The sequence below is a fragment of the Thamnophis sirtalis genome, unplaced genomic scaffold (genome assembly GCF_051295495.1).
Source record: "Thamnophis sirtalis isolate CommonGarterSnake01/CBP01778 unplaced genomic scaffold, rThaSir2_p1.2 scaffold_3, whole genome shotgun sequence".
Taxonomy (NCBI): Eukaryota; Metazoa; Chordata; class Lepidosauria; order Squamata; family Natricidae; genus Thamnophis; species Thamnophis sirtalis.
In genome coordinates this window covers 73,563,837-73,587,493 of record NW_028261383.1, presented here as the reverse complement: position 1 = coordinate 73,587,493, position 23,657 = coordinate 73,563,837, and the positions used below count along the sequence as shown (strand labels likewise).

At 38.6% G+C, this 23,657-nt stretch overlaps 1 protein-coding gene across 1 annotated transcript in view; it reads right to left on the bottom strand.

Annotated features, from left to right (window-relative positions):
- The window catches only part of LOC106552675 (inter-alpha-trypsin inhibitor heavy chain H3), a 28,570-nt gene extending 11,804 nt beyond the window's left edge, over nt 1–16,766 (bottom strand). Inside the window, exons 1-13 of the mRNA XM_087709165.1 lie at nt 16,600–16,766; nt 14,430–14,450; nt 13,187–13,353; nt 11,682–11,786; nt 10,433–10,595; nt 10,059–10,169; nt 8,538–8,663; nt 8,334–8,450; nt 6,033–6,201; nt 3,998–4,123; nt 2,271–2,452; nt 1,080–1,265; nt 90–229 (exon numbers count right to left, since the gene is read on the bottom strand). Of these exons, the coding sequence (XP_087565291.1) occupies nt 90–229; nt 1,080–1,265; nt 2,271–2,452; nt 3,998–4,123; nt 6,033–6,201; nt 8,334–8,450; nt 8,538–8,663; nt 10,059–10,169; nt 10,433–10,595; nt 11,682–11,786; nt 13,187–13,353; nt 14,430–14,450; nt 16,600–16,692 (1,706 nt within the window). The 5' untranslated portion in view covers nt 16,693–16,766. The remainder of the gene's footprint in view (nt 1–89; nt 230–1,079; nt 1,266–2,270; nt 2,453–3,997; nt 4,124–6,032; nt 6,202–8,333; nt 8,451–8,537; nt 8,664–10,058; nt 10,170–10,432; nt 10,596–11,681; nt 11,787–13,186; nt 13,354–14,429; nt 14,451–16,599) is intronic.
- Nucleotides 16,767–23,657: the final 6,891 nt, after the last annotated feature.

The window sequence follows — 23,657 nt, the reverse complement described above, 5'->3', positions numbered from 1 at the left end:
CAGGTAATTACCCATAGGATTACTACTTCGTTGGATATTTCTATAAAATTTCTAAACTAATGTATCATGAGGAAAATATCCTTCATTACCGTTTTTCCAAAAGCTGTTGAATGGTTAAATAAGCCCAAAGTTTCTCAATGTAATGCCCAAATATGTATTGCTGATCTTCAAAAGCTTTGGCTGTTCGATTAATATCTGATTCTTCAGAGAAAGTTAGATCATCTTCAGCCTGTTAGAAATTTTTAAAAGAAAAGCTTTCTTTTACTGATTCATTTGTATGACAGCAATTCAGATTGTTTACATTTATAGTAATAGTTTACTGTGCAGCAGTCATAGCATCTATAGGTAGTCCTCAACATATGACAGTAAGGGAACTTGGACTTCACAGTTGTAAGTCACGATGGTCATAAAATGGTTGGACCAACTAATTTTACCTTTTTTGCAGTGGCCATTAAGCAAATCCATGGTTGCTAAGCAAATGGTCAGCAAGCGAACCAATAGTACTTGTTGGGTATGGTTTTGTATAGATAGGCAAAGCCATTGTGAACTGTGGGACCCTGGAATTGGCCATAAATGTGGCTGTATAGCCACCCCAATTTAACTAATACTTTTAGGTCTCTGAAAGATCCAGAAGCAAATGTTCATTTAAGTCTCCTATGTACACAGAGAGAGACTCTGGCACATATACTGTACACTTTCTACTTATTAGATGCCAGATATGGAAAGTACCAAAATTACTCCTCAGACTATGTTTTAATACAGCGCCACCCCCCAACCTTTTGGGCACCAAGGACTGGTTCCATTTTTCCATTGACCAGAAGGGGTATGGTTTCGCATGCTGTCAGCTTTCTGTGGATGGAGCTTCTCTTGTTTGTGTAGCCCAGTTTCTGGCATGCCATGGACCACTGCTGGTCCACAGAGTTGGGGTTGGTGAGCCCTGTTTTAATAGATAAGTTGTTGTGCTTTGAAGGACAAGTTCCCATTTATATCATCTTCTTAAATAGGGAACCATTATATAGAGATGGGGCTGCTCTCCTTCCCCTCCCTGTGAGTGGAGGAGGATCCAATCCTGTATTTACCCCATGAGCGTTCACATCTGCAGTAATACTGTTGAGATCATCGTCTATGATGCGTCCAGCCACAACAATTTCAGAACCGTCATAATAGTGCTTAAAATGATTTTGAGTCAGATCGGAGATGGCATTTTCAGGGTAATGTAACTCCACTTCAGTAAGTAAAGGATTGGCCACTTCATCATAAAAGCCCTAAAGGGAAATCAAAGAGAATGTTGTTTTTTTTTTAAAAAAAAAGCAAATATAGAAACACCTTGACTCAATTATCAGTAAAAGTTCAGCTTGACAGTCTGTAGAAGGCACCGGTGCCCCATTAAATTCCATTATTTACTAAGGAGCCAGCTTGGTGTAGGGCAGGGGTGGGTTTCAGGTGATTCGCGGCGGTCCCCGCGAACCGGTTGGTCAGTGAACCCGGAAGTAAGTAACTTCCGGGAACGCCAAAGGATCCACCCGCCCGCCCGCGTTTCTTACCCGGTTTTGATGAGTTCTGCGCTTCCACGCATGCGCAGAACGCATACAGCGCCTGCGCGATCCTCCAGGAGCAGCTGGAGCATCGCACAGGCACTAGTACGCATGCGTGCACTGCACGCGTGCATGAGGACGCCGTCGGCCCCGTTCCAACCGAACCGGTTGGAACGGGGCGAGAAACCCACCCCTGGTATAGGGGTTGAGATACTGGCATGGAAACCAGGACACGATGAGTTCTAGTCATGAAAGCTGGCTGGGTTTGTTGTTGTGGGGAAAATAGGAGGAGGAAGGAGTAGTGTTTATAAAGTCGAGTTGTTTATAAAAGAAATAAAGGTGGGATATAAATAAATAACTCCAAAAAGATATATTTGCAATGTAACTATCCTTAGTAGCTGTGGAGGTGGCTGTTAAGATGAAAGTCACTGGCTCCCAGGGAAGAAGATAAGACTTGCTCAGCTATCAAAACAAGCCCATATAATATGTCCTGGGGCATTGCAATTTGAGGCTACATGAAAGCTCCCTTCCACCAATATTTATGTTATTGCACTGGAAAATTCCTTGTGTGACCTATTTGACTGACCTGTCCATCTCCCAAGCCATGATCATCTAGAAAAGGATGTTACTGCGGAACTTAATTTTTTTATAGACTTAAAAATAAAGCAATTATATAATGACTATCTTTATCTATTATTTTATATCAAAGTTGAATGAATGTTTTATCATTTAAACCTGCAGCTGCAGAGCAGAATCAGAATCTTCATAGATACGCCGAGCCAACCCATTGTTCTCTGATGCCATCTTTTCTAAAGATCCGTAGTCCAGATCATAGCCAAACCCAAGATTATATAAAGGATATTTTCCTTGAATTGCATTTCTAACATTTTGTAAAATTGTGTCTGTGTTTAATTCTCCTACAGGAAAACACACAAAAAGTTAACATAATTTTTGAAAAATACATTTTTGTTGTTCCTGTTTCATTTATAATACCCCAAGTAATAAAAACTCAGCTTTGTATGAATTTTGAACATGGCTTGATTTTGAAATCATATTTGCCGCTCAGGACAGGCAGTTTTCTGTCCTGATTCAGTTAATATATACTTGTGGTTCGTATTAACAAAGCAGCACACTGTATTTTGATAAGTGAGTTGAGATCAGAATTATTTTTCCCTTTATATGAATGCATGCAGCAACCAGGAACCATTTTTTGGGGGCAATAGTTTTGTGCAATGACTTTACAATGGAGAAGCTACAATGCAAGTATAGTTTAAAGTTGACGTTATAACCTAGTTTGTTCAAAGTGTGTTCATTGGCTTGGCTGGGGTAACACATCAAACTAATCCATAAAGTAATTTGGTCCTGGTTATGTAAATCCAGCTAACTGTGATGTATTCAACAAGTGGGAGTTTAGTAAACCATAGCTTAGCATAGTCTGTGAACCCAGGCATTATCTATAGATTCCTGGGTTTGATAAAATGAGAAATGATGGCTTACTGAAGGATTTATTACATGTTCCAGCTCATTGAAGCCAGAAGAATAAAGGGACTCTAAGCATGGTCGAATGGTTTATTCTTGATTAAGGTGAAATTCTCTTCAAAGTTCCTAAATAGTTGCATAATGTGTTTACCACTGTATAAATCATTGTCAAATACATGATGATTAGTGTTAAATAGGTTAGTGTTGATTATTAATCGGTTAATATGATTAGTGTTAAATAGTGTATATCATCTATATCTATATCTATATCTATATCTATATCTATATCTATATCTATATCTATATCTATATCTATATCTATATCTATCTATATCTATATCTATATCTATATCTATATCTATATCTATATCTATATCTATATCTATATCTATATCTATATCTATATCTATATCTATATCTATATCTATATCTATATCTATATCTATATCTATCTATCTATCTATCTATCTATCTATCTATCTATCTATCTATCTATCTATCTATCTATATCATCTATGTCTATATGTATATGTATATGTATATGTATATGTATATGTATATGTATATGTATATGTATATGTATATGTATATGTATATCTATATCTATATCTATATCTATATCTATATCTATATCTATATCTATCTATCTATCTATCTATCTATCTATCTCTATCTCTATCTCTATCTCTATCTCTCTCTCTCTCTCTCTCTCTCTCTCTCTCTCTCTCTCTCTCTCTCTCTCTCTCTCTCTCTCTCTCTCTCTCTCTCTCTCTCTCTCTATATATATATATATATATATATATATATATATATATATATATATATATATATATATATATATATATATATATATATATATATATATATATATATATATATATATATATATATCAGATGCAGAGATTAATTTATGTAAGACTAAACTATGAAACCCAAAGCTACTTCCATAGTATTATGCCACGCTTGCCTGCCAAGAAAATTACCTTTAGTGGGTCTGCCGTCTGTTAACATAATAATTAAGGAAGCACTTCTTTCAGGCAAATAACCATTTTTGTGAGCCTCATTCAGCTGTTCAATACCGGCCATTAAGCCACCATTAAGATTTGTCCCTGGAACAAAAGTGCACAAGTTAAAAATAGACACCTAAAAGTTTGACACAGAGGGGTGGGGGTGGGGGTCAACTTATTCTCCAAAGCACCTCAAGGCAGAACAGGAACTAACGGATGGAAACTTATCAAGGAGAGATCCAACATAGAATTAGAATTTCCTGACAGTGAGAACAATTAATGAGGGGAATGACTTGTCTCCAGACATTGTCGGAACTCCATCACTGGAGATTGGACAGTCATTTGTCTGGAAAGGTATAGGATTTTCTGCTTGAGCAGAAGATTGGACTAGAATACCTCCAAAGTCCCTGCTAACTCTGTTATTCCATATTCTGTATTACTGTATCTCCACACATTTGCACTTGTATTTACATGTTTATATAATGAAAAAGAATATTATAGCGTTCTACCAGCAACTGGGCTCCCATAATAAAAATCATTGCTCTTTCCTTTCTCTGTGTGCCATATCTGTTCTTTAAAATTGTATTTTTTTTTCTTCAAACTGTTTATATCTAAGGAATGAGGGCATGTCAAAGCTATGGTTGAGCTCATGCAGTATTACATCTTACAAAACCCTGCAGTAGAGCATCTGCTTGGTATTTTTTATTTAATCTTTGGTTAGAATCTGTGATAGTTCAAAAGATTCTGTGAAACCCTGGCGAACTATTAACTCATCTAGTCAAACCTATACTCCACTCCAAGGTACAGCTGTCTGATTTTATGTAAGACTTTGATATACAGTCACACACAGAAATACATTAAAGATATGTGCATTTATATCAGGAGGAATTGGAAAATGAATGAGACTAATGGGCCAGGGAGCTGGGAGTGGTAGGGCAGACAAGGAGAATCAGTGTAACAAAATCAGCAATGCACTGACGCAAGACTCCCTCTTTTTATATTTGACACAAAAAAACTAAAAGGGAGACAGCTCGTGGAATGACATTGTGGATGTCACCAGTTGGCCTATGGATGCTATTGCAACAGAGCCTTTTCCTTCAGCAGCCATTATGAGGCAAAATCTTTTGCCATGCAGACTCTCAATCATAAAATTATAGGTGATCGTGTAAAACAGGACTGTCAAACTCAAGGCGCTTAGATTTGGCCACAGGGCCACCCTTGAAACAGTGAAGGACCAGCCACTGGTGCCTCTGCCAGTAAAAACGGAACTCTGGAGGGTCATGCCCAGCCCTGCCAAGGTCCATTTTCAGCCACGATGGCCTCCTACAGCTCTCTGCCAGCAAAGGCAATGGGGAACTTCATTTTTGCTGGCAGAAGGCTGCAGGAGGCTTCTGCAGCTGAAAACAGAGCCTCAATGAGTAACATCGAGTTGGCCATTCCCCCTGGCCACCCCTCGCCCCCCTCTCTAGGTCAAACAAAACCCTGATGCGGCCCTCAATGAAATTGAGTTTGACATCCCTGCTGTAAAATATTCAGCATTGTTTGTGTCTCCATTTGTTCATTTTATACCCTTAGGCAGGTTTTTTTAAAAAGACCTTGCATTTCTTCCCACAGTGAATCTTATCAAGTTTTTATATTAATGATTCTCAACTTAGCAACTTTAAGATGTGTGGTCTTCAACTCACTCCCTGCTGGCTTGGGAACTGTGAGAGTTGAAGTCCACACTGTTTTAGATAACATCAATTGGATTATTCACAATAAAGAGGGGGTGATTGTTGTTAGACATCTACTTTTTTGAATGATACTCAGGATACAGATGCATAAAAATAAATAAATAATGAAAGACAGGTCAATGTTATTCTATCCCCTGACAATTGGTCCTCCCACTGTTTTCTTCCCTTGCTGGAATGTTAATGTTTATAATTTATATGCTACTGTGCAGTAAAGAAACTGCAAATGCTGTTAGTTACTACAATTAAACAAACGCAGCCCATTTCCCTATGAAACATACATCCAGCTATATCAATCTGCTGAACATAACGTCTTGCTTCTGCCAAGTTCTCGGGAGTGGCTTTGATTAAGGTGTCTTTCCATTTGTGTACGTCATTCCCGAACAGTACGAAATTTATGTAATCCTCTTCTTTTATATCTTCTAATATTTTTAGCAGTGCTTCTCTTGTCTAAAATTAAACATTAGAACCATGGTTAAAGCAAGAACTTTAATACAGATATAGAAGTTCAACTTGGTTACTTCTTGCAATTATTTTCATTCATATAGGAACTCAGTATGGTTATATACAGAGGTACAATTGATTATGGAAAAGCTGAATATACCAGGATACAGTTTATAGCTGGATTCATAGCAAGATTCAGGGATGTACAGTCACTAGAGGCAGGGGAGGCGTGGCCTCACCAGTTATGAGGAAAAGGAAAGAATTTTAAAGAATTTTTTAAAAATAATTAAAGCCAAGGTAGTTGCTACCAGATTCACAGTGACTTGGAACAGTGCTTAGTGTTAACTATAGGAGGAGGCCAGAGAAATAGGGGCCTCCTGTGCATAAGCAATTTTTTGCCTTTTAAGAGTTAAGCAAGGGTTAACAAGCAAAAAATTTCGTATGCAAAGGAGGCACGTGTTCTCTCGCCTCCTGTAGAGGGCATTTTTAGAGGCTTTTTAGAGTTCTCTGGGAGCAACTAGCTCACTCTGACTCAGAGCTCTTGCAGAACCACACACACACACACACACACACACACACACACACACACAAAGAGACACACAGCCCTGGATAAAAGTACATAAGCCCAGCTTCACTGATTACAACGTGATTCACCTGCAATCAAAGGTTCCGGATCAGAAGGCAGCAGGGGAAGGGGGGGTTATGGCAGAGGTGCTGTTTTCAAGCCTTTGGAAAATATATCCAATCCAACTTCTGTGTTTGTGTTTGTTTGAGAGTGAGTGTGTGAGTGAGAGAGGGATCCAATTTCTCTCTGTGTGTGTGTCTGTTTGAGAGAGGGGGGAGGGAGGGAGAGAGGGAGGAAGGAGGGGGAGGGAGAAGAAAAAAATGGGAAAACTTATTTTGCAAGGGGGAAAAATGCTGTTGCTTTAAATCGGAACTGAGCATGCCTGGCTGTGGAATTCTGGGAGTTGAAGTCCACAAGTCTAAAAAGTACCTCACCAGCCATAAAGCTGACCGCACGTCACTGGCAAGATTAGGCAGTTTGGTTCTGCAGAAATATTCTGGATTACCCATCCCATGGTTCCTTGCTATTGACCATGCTGATGGGGCTTAGTCTCAAACCATTTTGGAATACCAGATTGCCCCTGAGCCTTCCCCTTTGGCTGTCCTTGGTGCTTTTTCTGAAGTAGCCACTCATAACCTCTCTTGAAGCTCTTCCTAACAGACCTGATATATATCAAACTGCATCTCTTTAATTCTGCTGCAGGCACAGGGTTTATGAAAGTTCTAGCCAAAGGAACATTAATGACTTCATATTATTATGGGTGAAAACATTTTAAAAGCCAGTAAGGGATTCCCAACTTTCAAAAAAAGGCAAATATGTCAGTAAAGGCCAGCTTTCTCTGCATAAGGGTGGAGAGAGACTCTTTAGTTGTTGTTTTTTTTCTGTTTTTAAAGATTAAAATGTTTAATAAAAACAATTTGAATTTTTTTTTGAATCCCACCACTGATTGAGAACTTCCATATAAGCTGGCATAAGAGGCAAACAAGAGTTCCATGTTAAAATGCAGTCGGACTATAGTCTGTCTCAACAGCAGTCTGACTGCTGCTTAGCCCTTGCTAAGCCGAGGTGGCGCAGTGGTTAAATGCAGCACTGCAGGCTATTTCAGCTGACTGCTAGTTCTGCAGTTCGGCGGTTCAAATCTCACCGGCTCAGGGTTGACTCAGCCTTCCATCCTTCCGAGGTGGGTAAAATGAGGACCCGGATTGTTGTTGGGGGCAATATGCTGACTCTGTAAACCGCTTAGAGAGGGCTGAAAGCCCTATGAAGCAGTATATAAGTCTAACTGCTATTGCTATTGCTATTGCCTTTTCCCTTCAATCGTGATGTTTGATGTGAGTTGTTGGAGGAGGATAAAAATGGTGATATGAGGGCAGTGCTGTGTGATTGAAGTCCTCCTTTTGCTCGTTGTGCTATGCATGCTGAAAAGGGACCAGTATTAAATCACATGGTCCTGACCATCATAATTGGGATGCAAGAGTTCTAGCAAAGGAAAGTAGCAAGGCAAACTGAGAGAAACTTTCTGCTAATTGAAGCATTAGTTGTCCTTGAAACTGACTTTAGAATATGGAGTTACCTGTTCTAGTTTACGTCCCCTCATGGAGATGCTGACATCAATGATAAAAACAATATTCTTAGGCAAATGTAAAATATTTTTTGGTGCAAAAAAGTGTACAAAGTATCCATTGACGATCTGAAAGTAATAAGAAGGCAAAAGTTATATGAAGTGAAATTTCTATAAGATGCAATTTGCACACCCATTTAATTAAGTTCTGCTTACCTGTAGGTTACCTGTAGCTTCTCTGTTCACATCATACTTCACAATAAAATCTCCATTCAGTAGTGTTGTTAGACAGTCTACACAGGTCCGCTGTTGATCCAGAGTTGGCTTGAAAGAAATTTGGCCCTGAAAACACAATGTGGTGGGTTGCAGGCGATATGCCCTGGTACGGGCTTACCAGTGCCTGCCCAGAGCATTGGCTACTGTTCTGGTATGGTGCTCTGGAGGGCCCACCCATCTGCCTGAGCTCCTTACCTGTATTTGACCTCTTCTGCGCTTCCGCGCACGGAGCGCATCGCCCCTGTGCAACGCTCCGCTGAGCAGCTGGAGCATCACAGAGGCTCACAAAGAGGTCACAAGAGATAAGGATGCATGTGCGCACTGCACATGTGTGTGCACGCACTGCATGCATTCATGTGGTGGATGCCAGGCCCCATTGCACCGTACCAGTTGCAGCGGGATCCGGAACCCACCACTGATACACATGCACCCCCATAAATGCACAAACATAAGTTTAACAAACAGATCGCATAGGCAATCTAGGTTCAGTGAGAATCTATAAATATAGATACCTGCTTCACAGAAAAATTAACATCTTGAATATGAAACAATCTAAACCTTCAAAGCATGCAACCAAACCCTATGCTATTCCTTCAGATAACTGTCTAGTTCAAAGGTTCCCAAATCTTCTCTCTTCAAGGTGTCCTTAAGTGTCTCAGTAATTGTTTCACAGCACCTTGGAGGTTCCCAAAGTGCACCATAGCACTACTAAAGCAACAGTCAGATAAAAGGGGCTTGTGCCCCGGTCAAGAAGGTAACATGATTAACCATTTCAGACAAGTCCTCCTTAATTCATGCTAAAATAAAGGTAAGGAGTGGGGAAGTGTATTCAGACTAGCACGTTTACTAAAGCTTTACAGTAAAAGTAACACATGGCTTTGGTTTCCTTGTCAGGTTTACTCTACTGCAAGATTATTAAGTAGTAAAACAATCCCACAGCATCATTGAGAGTTCACAGGCACTGTGGTACGCAGTTTGGGAACTGTGGGACTACTTTGTATTTCCAAATTAATTATTGGTTTCTCATGTCCAATGAATATATTATTTCCTTACTATATTCCCTTAACTTCCTAGCGGGTCCTAGAAAGCACCCTTTTTCTATTGTAGCTCCTGTTGTGGGGAACAGCCTTCCTGATAAAATCTGGCTGTTCCCCCTTGTTTTTCAAAGCTTTCCAAAAACCAGAAAAGAGCTGGCTCTTTCTCCAAGAACTGAGATGAAGTGAGGATGGAACCCCTTTGTCTATTAATGGGTTAGGAAGCATTAATCAGGATGCTGGGATTCATTTTGGCTTTTTGGTGGTTAGTTTTATTATTTAGTTTTGTGAGTCATACAGAGTTGTTACACATCAGATGAGCAGCGGTGGTAATCCTTTAAGTAATAAAATAAACCAATGTTGAAACGTCATATTTTGTTATTAAAAAATAAACTCATTTTGGTCTTAAGATTGCTGTCTAGTATACCTTTTTTCCTGAAAACGACTTCTGTAAAACTGGTAACAAGTCATTGGTGATGAATGAACCTTCAGCTTCCAGATAACTGATGCCCTGGGGTTCAAAGATGTTGACCTCAATCTGAAATGTGAATTTGAATCATGCTGTCACTGACAAATTCACTGACAAATTCAGGAAGAAGCCTCCAAAGAAGGCCCCATACTAATGCTAGTTTCTAAATCTTCCTTTGAGTCTTGAGAAAAACAGTTACTATCTGTTCTTACTATCATCTTAAGTAGCATAAATGCATAGTTATGACAATGATAAAATGTGTACTAACACTCATTTAAATCCATTCTGGAAAAACTTAACACCATGAATGTGTAATTTCAGAAGTACATTACCTCAAAGTTCTTGACAAGTTGTTTTGGGTTGACTTTTATGAACATCTCATAATGGCCAAATCTTCGCTTCAGCAGCTCCTCAAAGGCCAACTCAAAAACCACTTCACTGGATGCTGCAATATTTACTGAAACGGTGAATTTTTCTGTCTTCCTCCCCGAAGCCCTAGAAAGGCCCAGTTTTTCAATTGAGCATACATGCTATTGCATTAAAATAAAATGCATTTTAGAGTATTTTTATTTAAAGGAATGTTTCAAATAGTTAAACATCAGTGAAATTAAACAAAAATGTCAATTTGTGAGAAATGGAGTTCCTACATACGCTCCAAAATGATATTTATTTTAATATTTATTTATTATGTTTTATCAATGGGAATAAAATACGACACAGAAAAAAAACAACAGATAAAACATACATCCAACAATAACAAGAAAGAAAGAAAGAAAGAAAGAAAGAAAGAAAGAAAGAAAGAAAGAAAGAAAGAAAATGTGTGCAAAGAAGTACAAAGTCAAAGTAACCATCAAAATATTTAATATAGAAAAAATCCACCCTGGCTGGATGCTGAAAAGAAAAGAAAAGAAAAGAAAAGAAAAGAAAAGAAAAGAAAAGAAAAGAAAAGAAAAGACACCTAATAAATTCTCCTCCCTGTAAAAATGCAAATAGTTGTAAACTTTCTCATCCTTTCTCATCCAAAATGGTATTTTTTGATGCTGGTATGCAGTGCAGTTCTTGTGTATGTTGCAGGGGTGGGTTTCAGGTGGTTCGTGGCGGTCCCCGTGAACCGGTTGGTCGGCGAACCCAGAAATAAGTAACTTCCGGGAACGCCGAAGGGTCCACCCGCCCGCCCGCGTTTCTTACCTGGTTTTGATGAGTTCTGCACTTCCACGCATGTGCAGAACGCATACAGCGCCTGCGCGATCCTCCAGGAGCAGCTGGAGCATCGCACAGATGCTAGTACGCATGCATGCACTGCGCACATGCACGAGGACGCCGCCGACCCCGTTCCAACCGAACTGGTTGGAACGGGGCGAGAAACTCACCCCTGGTATGTTGGCTCCATTGAATGCACAATCTGGACTTAGAAGTAGTATTGAACATACCTATTCTTGTCCACTAGCAATTTGCTGAAATAACTGCACAAAAGTCAACTCTTCCTCCAAGGTATTGGGTTCTGTGTGTACAAATCCATACATTTCCCTCTCTTTTTTGTCATCCTGAAATAAATTACCAGAATTTTTTTAAAAAACTCACTTTACTAGACCAGCTGTCTGTCCTCTTGAAACTGCTTGTTGATACTGCTTTTGAGCAGCTTCTTTTTCCTTTATAGTTCCTGGATACACCACACCATTAATTGTCCTAGGAAAGAAAAACATATTCTATGCATAAAAATATTTTTGGTCTTTCTCTTTTCAACTCATCAAATTTCTTTACATATCCCTGTATTCCTGAGCTAGTTCAAATGAAAAACATTTCTGTCGTAATTGTCTTAAGGATTAGACAATTGCAATTAAATGCAGGACAATTGTGAAGAAAATTGGCATTATCAAATTGATTGATATCCTGAAAAAGAGAAGCCCTTAGGTTGGTACTCAGGTATGCCCTCTACAAATACCTTAGACCAGGGGTGTCAAACTCAAGGCTCTCTGGCCAGATCTGGCCCACAGGGTGCTTAGATCTGGCCCACAGAGCTGCCGTGAAAAGAGCGAAGGACAAGCCTATGGTGCCTCTGCCAGCAAAAATGGAGATCAGGAGGCCACACGCAGCACTCCCAGGCTCTGATTTCAGCTGTGATGTCCTCTTGTAGCCCTACCCAGACTCCATTGTTGCTGGCAGAGGGCTGCAGGAAGCCATCGCAGCCAAAAACGGAACCTTGATGAGTCATATTGAGCTGGCCATGCCCACCCCGGATCCCCAAGACTGAATAGAACCCCAATGCGGCCCTCAATGAAATCAGGTTTGACACCCCTGCCTTAGACCATGGTCAACCATTGGCATTTTTAGACAGCACCCAGAAAGAAACAGCAGTTGGCCTTTTTTTTTAAACCACAAAATCAAGAAAAGAAACCAGTTAGACAATGACTTATTTAAAACATTTTTTGATACCCTCTTTAGCCAAATAGAATAAAAATATGATTATATTTTTATTTTTAAATAGTGAATTTGTTATTCCAAGGGAGTGTCTCTTAGATGGCTGGGAAGTTTGTCGCCAACCCCAAAAGTTAAACTACAGCTCACTGTAGTTTGGACTTGGGCTACTGGGAATTGAAGTGAAATAATCTGGAGGTCGCAGATTAATCTTCCCTATTCTACAACAGTATGAAAGAATAATGCAGTTACTACTAGACATGTAATCAGTCAGAACCCTAGGAATGAACAAAACCCATTCCATTTGATGGGGATACATAAAATTATCTTTTCCTCTTTTTAACACTGTATTTTTGTGTAGATTTTTGGGAGGGGTTAAGGTCTCTTTTATTGTATACTGCCCAGAATCATTTCTACAGTGAGATGGCTGGCGTATAGATTTGATAGGCAGGCAGGCAGAGTAGGCTCTTTGCGAATTGAGACTAGCCAAGGACTATTTATTTCCAAAACTGAGCTAGTTCAAATATTTGAAAGTTGAAAACAAAGGTGCACCCTTCCTCTTAATTTCTACTATAGGGCCAAATATGTTTTCACCTAGGGCAATAACTCCGTGAAGGTCAAACTGAATGTCTGTTCATAACTCAGTTGCTTGGGAAAATAGATTTACATACATGGTGAAGTTTGTGATGAATGCTGTCTTTGGGAGGTCCACATCAAAGAAGGCTTCCTTAGATGCATTGCCAAGGTTGATGGCTCGACTGGTGATGACATTATGAGCAAATCGAGAGGTAATATGGGAATTAATGTTCATGCTTTGGATATCGATGCCATCTGTATTCTGGAAAATGAGCATTTACTTGATGAGTTAGTGAAAGACATTAACTAGTTTCAAATTGAGAAGATTTGTATAATTTAAACAGAAGTTCAAGTTTTAATGGCACAATAAGAAGTAGAAAAAACAATAGTTATGTATCGAATTTCTCAATATTTACTCACATTCAAAAAAGACTAACAGTGCTATCATTAGACTTTCCATTTTATCACAACAAACATAATATTTGATTAATATATATAAATACTGTAGATGCATAAATGCATATACCATGTTTCCCCGACTTATTTTCTTTTGGGCCCCAAAATAAGCACTAGGGCTTATTTTCAGGGAAATGTGATTTCAGGGTGATCAGCCTGGCTGGACACCCCACCCCTGGTTCACACACAACAGCTGGAAAGTGCACGAGGACCAACAGTATCTGGCAGCATCTGTAACCCATCGGTGCCTTGATCAGCACACTGTGGGGTTGCGCAGAGCAGAAGGCAGGGGATCTGATGGGCTATGGCTGCTACCAGACACCATCGACCCGCATGCACTTGCTGCTTCCTATGCTGGCCATGCCCACCCCCTTCCCTAGGGCTTATTTTTGGGTAGGGCTTATATTAGGTGCACACATAAAAACCTGACTGGAGCTTCTTTTCAGGGTAGGTCGTATTTTTGGGAAAACACGGTACTAGTAAGAGCAACTCAATATCAAGGTATTACAATCTGATCTTTGAATATGCAGCAGACTGATTTTCATGGTGGATAGTTCTTACCGTATATACAAGCTTAATGAAAGGAAATCACGTAGAATCTTTTGATACGGAGCTTGGAGCCAGTTCCAGCTTATGCATAAATTTTTCACCTAACGCATGAAACAAAACTCTAACAGCCTTGCAAGGTGAAACTGGAAGCCATTTTGCTAATGTCCGCAGCTTTTAAACATGCAGCAGCTTTCAGTATCTGCAATGTCTGGACTGAATACAAAGGCAACCCAACACAGAGCATATATATGAACACTGCAGTTCAACTCAAAATCAGTGCAATAGGTTGAAAGGTTTTCCAGCACAAGGCTCATAAATAAGAAAAATACTCACAGTATCTGCAACATTTCTCTTCTGTAATGGAAAAAGGTAATAAAAATATTATTATTATTTATTATTTATTTGTAAATATATTACTACTATGATTATTATTCATTGTGAATCAAATTTAATGACTAACACATTTATGTTATGTTAACTCTTTCTGAGGCCTCTCCATTGCTTCCATGCAGTCATGAGGAGGGATAATAGAGAAAACCCCACTGCTACACATATCCCATTGTCCTAGCTGCAGATTGCCCTTAAGATATTGGCAGAGGAATGAGGTTCAATGCCCTGGAACATTTGGACTTCTGGCAATACAAAAAGCAGTCTGAATTTGGGCATTGACATGCTATAGGACAGATCAGTATCATTGTGTAGGAGAGAAGGGTTTTTATCATTCTGCTTTCACTAAAGTCCCAATTCTAATTGCCTTTCCTTTCTAATTCCTCTGGATAAAAGCCCTTATAGATATGTTTCTTTCACTACAAATATTAGGAGTAGGGCCATAACAGGAGTGGGATGACTCCAGGCCACAGATATAAAGTTCAAGACCTGTATCTGCCCCAATGTCTTCCACCCCCTGTCCCTTCTGCTTTTTTTTAATCGGCTATATAAAGATAAAATTATGAGTTAAAGAAGTGTAGTTTGGTTCCCAACATATAATTCTATATCCTCAACATATAATTCATATGATATGATTTCATGGCATTATGTAACTTCCCTCTAAAAAACTCTAATCTGTTCAAACTGAAAGATAGCAATTACACTTAGATTTATATGCCGCTTCACAGTGCTTTTACAGCCTTCTCTAAGTGATTTACAGAGTCAGCATATTGCCCCCAACAATCTGGGTCGTCATTTTAGTGACCTTGGAAGGGTGGAAGGCTGAGTCAACCTTGAGCCTGATGAGATTTGAACTGCCGAACTGCTGGAAACAGGCAGTCAGCAGAAGTAGTCTGTAGTATTGCATTCTAACCACTTTACTACCATGGCTCAATAGATATGGGAATAATGGCAGCTAAACTCTTTCCCTATAAATTAGGATTTCTGCACTCCAGAATATGAAAAAACACCATTTGCCATTCTATTTGTTTCATTAATAAATTAGCAGTTTCCTCACTTTTTTTGTTTTGTTACTGATAGGCATGTAGAGATTGATCACTCATGAATAATTGCACTGCGATGCTAAGTGCCATGTAATCCAGTACAGAAGTGCAGTTCAATAAAACAATATATAAAAAGAAACTAGTATAACCTAAGATCACATAGGATTGTTTTTTATACATAGATCTGTTTTGTTACATCGTGTGTGTGTGTGTGTATGTGTGTGTGTGTGTGTGTGTGTAATACCAAAATAGGGTATTATTATGCAGTATAGTACATTGGAAGCTGTAGCATTAACTGTGTTTAGGACAAACTTTGGAAACAGGAAAGAATTGGATTTCTAATACTGCAATTTCAAAAACAGTAATTTACAGCACCAGATTTTTCACTTTCCAGAATCCAGGAAAATAAGGGAGCATTAAATACATAATAGATCTAAATAAGCAAGTGAGACCAACAGAAGGAATGTCATGAATGAGGCAATTAGTATAGCGTGGCTTCTACTGCCTACTTCTCCATCATATATTCAGTAAGCTCAGATGGAATGCAAAGAAATCCTCAGAGCCCAAACCATAACTCAAACCGTCTTCATTTGGATAAGAATATGCTATTGGAATGGAATGGAAACCATTCAAAGAGAGAAGCAGTCTAGAACTAGGGAGAAATTTCCTGATAGAACAATTAATCATTGGACTGACTTGCCTCCAGAAGTTGTCGGTGCTCCAACACTGGATGTTTTTAAGAAGAGATTGGACAACCATTTGTCTTAAATGGTACAGGGTGGAGTGGGACTACAAGACTTCCAAGGACTTTTCCAACCGTTATTATTTTAGGATCATATCTTGAATTTTTTTTCATATTTGTGTGTCAGAAGGAATAAAAATATACACTTAAAACTGGAAGAAGTTGCAACTAGAGACTTTTGCTAGCAATTCAACATCAAAACAATGCATGCATAACTCATGTGGTTTTAATATCAATAAGTCACTGAGAGCAATTTGATGCTGGTGGGATGTAAGTCTAATAAACAAATAAATGAGTGAATAAAAACATATCTGCTTTTCTCTGCACTTACCTTGATGTTCCTGATATTATTTATTAAAAAATCATAGGATCCAACCACAGGAATTGTTGCCAGAAGAATATAAAATAGCAGATGTCTCCCCATGATCAAAGACTAGAGCACATTAGGAGGAATGCACAAGATTAGGCAGTGACTCTCGCAATGACTTTGGTAAAATATAAATCAGAAGCTCAGACAGAAAACCAAATATTTGTTGGTCTGCAAATCAATTACAAAATCTTAGAAATAGGTTACAATTACCCAACAGGGTCAAGGATTGATCATGCGGGGAAAAGGCAGGCTCTAACCTGCCTAAAATACTCACCCATTTGCCCTTGAAACAAAACCCAGATTAAGTTGCTTTCCTTCTCTCCCACCCTTTCTCAAAATAATTCCGGCTGCTACTGGAAGCCAGCTGCTATGAAAGCTACTCCAAAATTGTTTATTCCCAAGAAAGCTCCAAATAGCTTGCTGAATGGCAGATTTAAGACAGACAGAGTTTTGGAAAATTGGGCTTCTGCCTTCATGTAGGACAAAGCAATAGATTAAGTAGAAAGGGTGGGGGGAATTGCTAGTAAGTTTGTTGACATATTTCTGAGATTTCCCAGGCATAGTGCTTCCATTTTCTTGTACCCTTTCAATTAACATTAGAAAGAAAATGTATATCCTTTAATAAAGTTGGCTTGTTAGAAAAGATGATGCCAGACACTTTCTGAAGTTTTGCCACCTTAGACTAACACAATTCTCCACCTACAAAGTATTTCTGCTTTGTGCTCACTTACATTTCTATCTATGATCATTATTTCTGGCGTTGTTATAAACTGTTTTCTAACAAAACAGTTTGAATGGTTGCCTTTGAGAATGGATTTAGTCATTGAAATAAGCTGTGGTTTTTGAATAAGCCACAGTTGCAGGATTCAATAACATCCCAAGCAGTGGTAGGTTTTTAATTTTCTTACTACCTGTTCTCTCATGCATGAGCTTCTGCAATGCTTCTGCGTATGCGCAGAAGCATCTGGGTGGGTGGGCGGAGCCTCACACCAATGCTACTACTAGTTCGTCCAATCCGGGCCAAACTGGGAGCAACCCTCTGATCCCAAGCCATAACTTAATGTTTACAAACAACAATGTAAGCCAGACCAATGAATCTGTTCCACCTCTTGTCCGATTTTGGACAGGCTCTGGCCCCTTCTGTTCTCCTTCAAACTAATCTGCAACACTGGTGCTGTTCCCCCCTGCCATTCACACTCTCTCTTCCGCGTGGAAGTAGCCCCCCAAGCCCCACTGCACTGGCCAACCACATACTCCCTCATTCCCGCTCCCACCCAGCAGCAGCCACTTGACTTGCCAGCTGATCACCTGGGACTTGAAACTTCTTACGAGCTTCCCCACTGACTTTCATTGTTGAAAGCGAACAAGAGGTTGTGAGGAGGTGCTTCCTTAATGACTCACAATCATCATTTAATTACTGCAACAAGAACTGCAGGGATTGTCATTGCTAAGTGATGCGGTCGCATAATGTTTTGCTTTATGATCTCATTGTCTAGCTATGGAAATTCCAGTCCAATTGCTGTCATAACCTGAGGACTACCCACATAATTATTTGACAGTTTAAAAAGGTCCTTTAAACAACAAGTTTGAAAGAGTAAAACTATCCCAAAATAGAAGAAAAGTTAATTAGCAGCTTAGAACTTAGAACAACTTAGAAAAAATATAAAATACATCCTAAAAAGCTGAATAGGAATTTAATTTAAGAATGTTTTAAAACAATTGAAAGACCAGGGAAAACTTGAAATGTTAAGACTATTGCTAAGATTTTTTAGGGGTAAAAAGAGTATACAAAACAATATTTCTATCAGAATACAGATTGATTAGTCTATCAGGAAAGACAGTATTTGGCTCAAATTGGAAACTAAACAATGAAACCTGAAACTTCATGAATGTAGAAATGGGCCACTAGGTGGGACTAAAGTTCCAAGCAGAAAAAAACAAAAGTGAAATCTGCAAAAATGACAAATAAAGGTTTGACCCTTGAGACATTTCAAAGGATTTTTGAAGAAATGTAAGGGAATCTTACAATCAATCTGATCATGATCATCGGTGTACCAGTAAATGTATTTTTTTTTCAAATTGAGATGGGAGAAAGAAGTTCCCAGAGAGATTCGATCCTATGACAGAACTTGGTGAACTAAACCTAAGATTGTTAGACATAAAAGAAAGAAATTTAAAGTTGGCTTGTTTGATCAGAGTGAAAATATGGAACATTTTTAGAAAATTCTGGAAACCCTTTATGGACGTTCTGTTAACATTTGTACAGAAATGGCAATGCTCTTCAGATTCATTAATGGATAGAGGAGGTTGCATTTATTGCTTTCTATTTCTTCTGATTTCAGTTTTTATTATCTTTTAGCATTGGAAAACTATTTTAAAAAAAGAGAAATAGAAAACAGAAACTAAACAAATGACAACAATCAGATTGAGCTTGTTGAAAAATATGTAAATATATACACACAGAGAGAGAGAGACAGACAGACGCATATACACGAGAGCCAAGGTGGCGCAGTGGTTAAAAGCAGCACTGCAGGCTACTGCTAGATCAGCAGGTCAGTGGTTCAAATCTCACCGGCTCAGGGTTGACTCAGCCTTCCATCCTTCCGAGGTGGGTAAAATGAGGACCCAGATTGTTGGGGGCAATATGCTGACTCTCTGTAAACCGCTTAGAGAGGCCTGAAAGGCCTATGAAGCGGTATATAAGTCTACTGCTATTGCTATTGCTATTGCTATTGCTACACACAGATACATATGTATGGTAAGACAACATAAATACAGAAGTCATCAAAAAAATAAATATATTGGAGACATAGATTAGAAAGACATGAGAATATAGTGAAATTGGACCTTGAAAATATATTGTAAAGATATATAAAGATAAATAAAATAATAGGTAAAATAGTAAATCTTATTATTAAGATCAATTTCTACAGTAGAGTTTAATTTCCTTTCTATTATTTTTAAAGTAAAAATCATCTCTTGGCCACTAAAGGGAGATAAAAACAAAATTAGATGTCCAAGTTTTCAGAGTTTTGTGTCCATTGAGTCAGGGGTGGGCTTCAAAAATTTCAGCAATGGGTTCTCTGCCCAGTTGCTGGGTGGGTGTGGCCATGTCCAGAGATTGTATTGTACTGTTTCGCACTGATTCAGGTGAACTGGTAGTGGCGGCAGTGTGAGGCTCCACCCTCTCACTCAGACGTCATCATGGACCTTCTCCACATGTGTGCACGCTCCCGCTACTGAACGGATAGTGAAGAAAATAGAATACTATTACTGGCCTAGTCAGCCTCCTGCACCATGGTGGTGGTGGTTGTGGTGTTTTGCCTTCCCCAGGCTCTGGATGCTTTCCTCAAGCCTCTTGGACAGCAAAAACTGCCTCTCCCAGCTCCAGAGGCTTCTGGGAGGCCCCATTTTCCCCTTCCCTTTATACAGACCCGAGGTGGCGCAGTGATTAAATGCAGCACTGCAGGCTACTTCAGCTGACTGCAGTTCTGCAGTTCGGCTGTTCAAATCTCACCGGCTCAGGGTTGACTCAGCCTTCCATCCTTCCGAGGTGGGTAAAATGAGGACCCGGATTGTTGTTGGGGGCAATATGCTGACTCTGTAAACTGCTTAGAGAGGGCTGAAAGCCCTATGAAGCGGTATATAATTCTAACTGCTATTGCTATTGCTATTCCCTGAGCCTCTGTGTGGGCCCTGCACATCCAAAATGGGCTACATGGAGACTCCTGGGAGGGGAGGGGTGGGGCAGGCAGGGCCAGCCAGGGGTGGGATTTGGAGGTTCTCCAAACCAGCCATAACATTAGCTACATGTTCTCCTGAACCTGTAGCAGCCCACCCCTGCATTGAGTCTTGATCAATCTGGTTATTGGTGGAAGAAAAAAAGCAACAGTGGGATTTAAAACCTCTTCTTGCTTATCTATGTAACTAAGCAGTTATGTAGAAACAGAGGTAATTCCACAGATAACTCTTTTTAGGATTTTAATTCTTAACACCAGCCCCTGAAGCAAGATGGTAAGGAAGAAATGGAGTCTTCCCTTCCCTTCCTTCCTTCTCTTTGTTGGCTGTTTCTATTGACAGGAAGGAAAATGAATTTGTATGTGCTTTCTTGTGCCTTTACATATACACCCATGAATGTTCTTTGCGGCATTTTCATGTGTGAGACTGATTTGAATTGAGAAGGAAATAGTTAATTTTAGAAACAAGGTGTATTATTTTATAGGCAATTAATTTTAATTGATAGCTTTAGTTCAAGTAAAGTTTTTTCAGGTTGTCTTGACCATGCCTTTCTTTTGCAATGTAGCTTCTGGCAAATAGACATATTTATATGTATGTACCGTATATGTCTAACAGACAGTGATGTGACAATTGGGCATATGTGCAGGGATGGAGAATCTCCTGGAATGATTTCAGCTAGAGTTTGGCAACCTTAAGGAGATATGGTGAGGAATCCAAACATTACATGTTATTTTCCATCAGTATTTCTATTTCTTTATAAATTTATTCACATGTAATTCTTCCTTACCAAAGGTGCAATTTGTAATTTATGGTTATCTTTCTTTGGCAGGAAAAGTATCTTGGTATATTCCATGATACCAGGAGAATCATGGAGTGCATTAAATTAAAAGTCACACATTTCTGTAAACTTGCAGTAGATGTGCTTTTGGCTAGACAACTTGCAGAAAAACATATGTGATTGTGAATTAAAGCACTGCTGTGTCTATCCAGCTGCCCAATAATCCTTGACAATATTAGAGCCATAAGGAATCCTAAGATAAAACTGAGGCTACATGGCTGTTCTTGAGGAAACTATTTTGTGGTCTCTCTCTCTCTCTCTCTCTCTCTCTCTCTCTCTCTCTCTCTCTCTCTCTCTCTCTCTCTCTCTCTCTCTCTCTCTCTCTCTCTTCCATGCTTTGTGGAGGAAAGCATTTTAAATTCTTTTATATAATATAGTATCCGTTTTGATAAAACATTTACAAGAAAATGTGCAATTTATCATTGATGGTAAATTGTAAAATTACATTTTAGAATTTTTTGGATAAAATTTAGAAGAGGGTCTTTTGAAATTATTATTTGTTCAGCAGGAAGTAGAATAATGGTCACATGCAAGTAATTATATACTTTTATATTTTTATATCATCTAATACAGAGTCATTACATTAGTTGCCTAGAAACTCAGTCCAATACTCATTTTTTATTTATTTTTATTAAACTGGCAAGAAGTCATTATTGTTATATTTATCAGAATTTATATTTATCGTTAACCCAATAAGGAAATGTAAATTGATTTCTATCACAATAATATATGTTAGTTTGAACTAAATCAAAAAAAGATATGACTTCTTAAGTAAGGACAATGATAGGCTTCCTTTTCCCTTTGAAAATAAAATCAGTTGTTTGAATTTAGGTTTCCATGACATACCAAATTTTATGGAGGTTGCAGTGTTATTCAACAAGTGTGGTCATTCACTCTTATGCCCATAATGTAAGGTGACCAGATGTCCCGATTTTGGTGGGACAGTCACGATTTCTAACAATTTGTCCTGTGTCCCGGGGTGTTTTAAAAAAGTCCCGATTTTCTGGCTTCATGTTGAAAGCCCAGTGGATTTGCTTAAGAAATCCTAACCGGGGCAAGACAAAAGACACTCTGTCTAATCCCTTTCTCTGTCTCAGTACTTTCATTGAAGATATTAAAATGTTAAAGCAAGAAAATGGAAACCCCCCCCCCGCCCTTTTACCTCATTTTATAAGAAAAGATGACCCAGTACCATAGAGCTCCAGGAAATATTTGGCTAGAGAGGGAAGCGAGTGTTCCTTCCTGGATTTTCTGGAGGGGAAGAGCACAGAGGTTGGAGGTCAGCTCGTGTGGGGAAAATGGTGAAATATTTTTCTTTGAAAAATATTTCCCTGGGACTAATTTCACCATTTTAATTTGCTCAGTTCTTTGTATTAACATCTACATCATTCTGGATTGACTTGGAGTGCCTGCCTGCTGGTAAGTGAGCTGGTTTTTTTTCTTTTATTTTTTTAATGTATTTTAAAATAATATTTTATTTATTGTGCATAGGATTTTTTAAAATAGTTTTATTCTGTGTGGATTCTTTTTTTAAATTGTCTTAGACTATTTAAAAAAAGATTCTATCCAAAATAAACTGAAGTGAAACCATTTTAAAAAATTCTATGCACAATACTTTGAAATATATTGTGCATAGAATTTTTAAAAATAGTTTTACTTCAATTTATTTTCTGTGGAATAGTTTGAAATGTTTTACTTCAATATATTCTGTGTGGATTCTTTTTGTAGATTGTTTTAGACTATTTAAAAAAAGATTCTATCCAAAATACAAAATACCAGCTGCAGTTATTCACTTAAGAACTGTGGCAAGAAAGGTGGTATAGTGACCAAAGTTACAATGGCATTGAAAAAAGTGACTGATGACCATTTTTCACACTTAGAGACCATTTTCACATTTAGAGACTGTTGCAGCATCCTCATGGTCACACGATCAAAATTTTGATGTTTGGCAACAGATTCGTATTTATGATGGTTTCAGTGTCCTGGGGTCATGTAATTGCCTTTTGTGACCTTTTGACAAAGTCAAATGGGGAAACCAGATTCACTTATGTTACTAACTTATCAGCTGCAGTTATTCACTTAAGAACTGTGGCAAGAAAGGTGGTATAGTGACCAAAGTTACAATGGCATTGAAAAAAGTGACTGATGACCATATTTCATACTTAGCGACCATTTTCACACTTAGCGACCATTGCAGCATCCTCATGGTCACGTGATCAAAATTGTGATGTTTGGCAACAGTTACAATTTACATTTGTAAATTGTAGTTATGTTGAAATAAAAAAATATTACAATACTATTTTTGCGTTGTATGAAAATCTTTGTTGCTCCGTATAAAATTTTTAATCAAGCCCCCCATCCCCCCGGTCAAAGGTGTCCCTCTTTACCAATCTGAAAATCTGGTCACCTTACAATAATGTAATTAAAATGAAAAACACGTGGA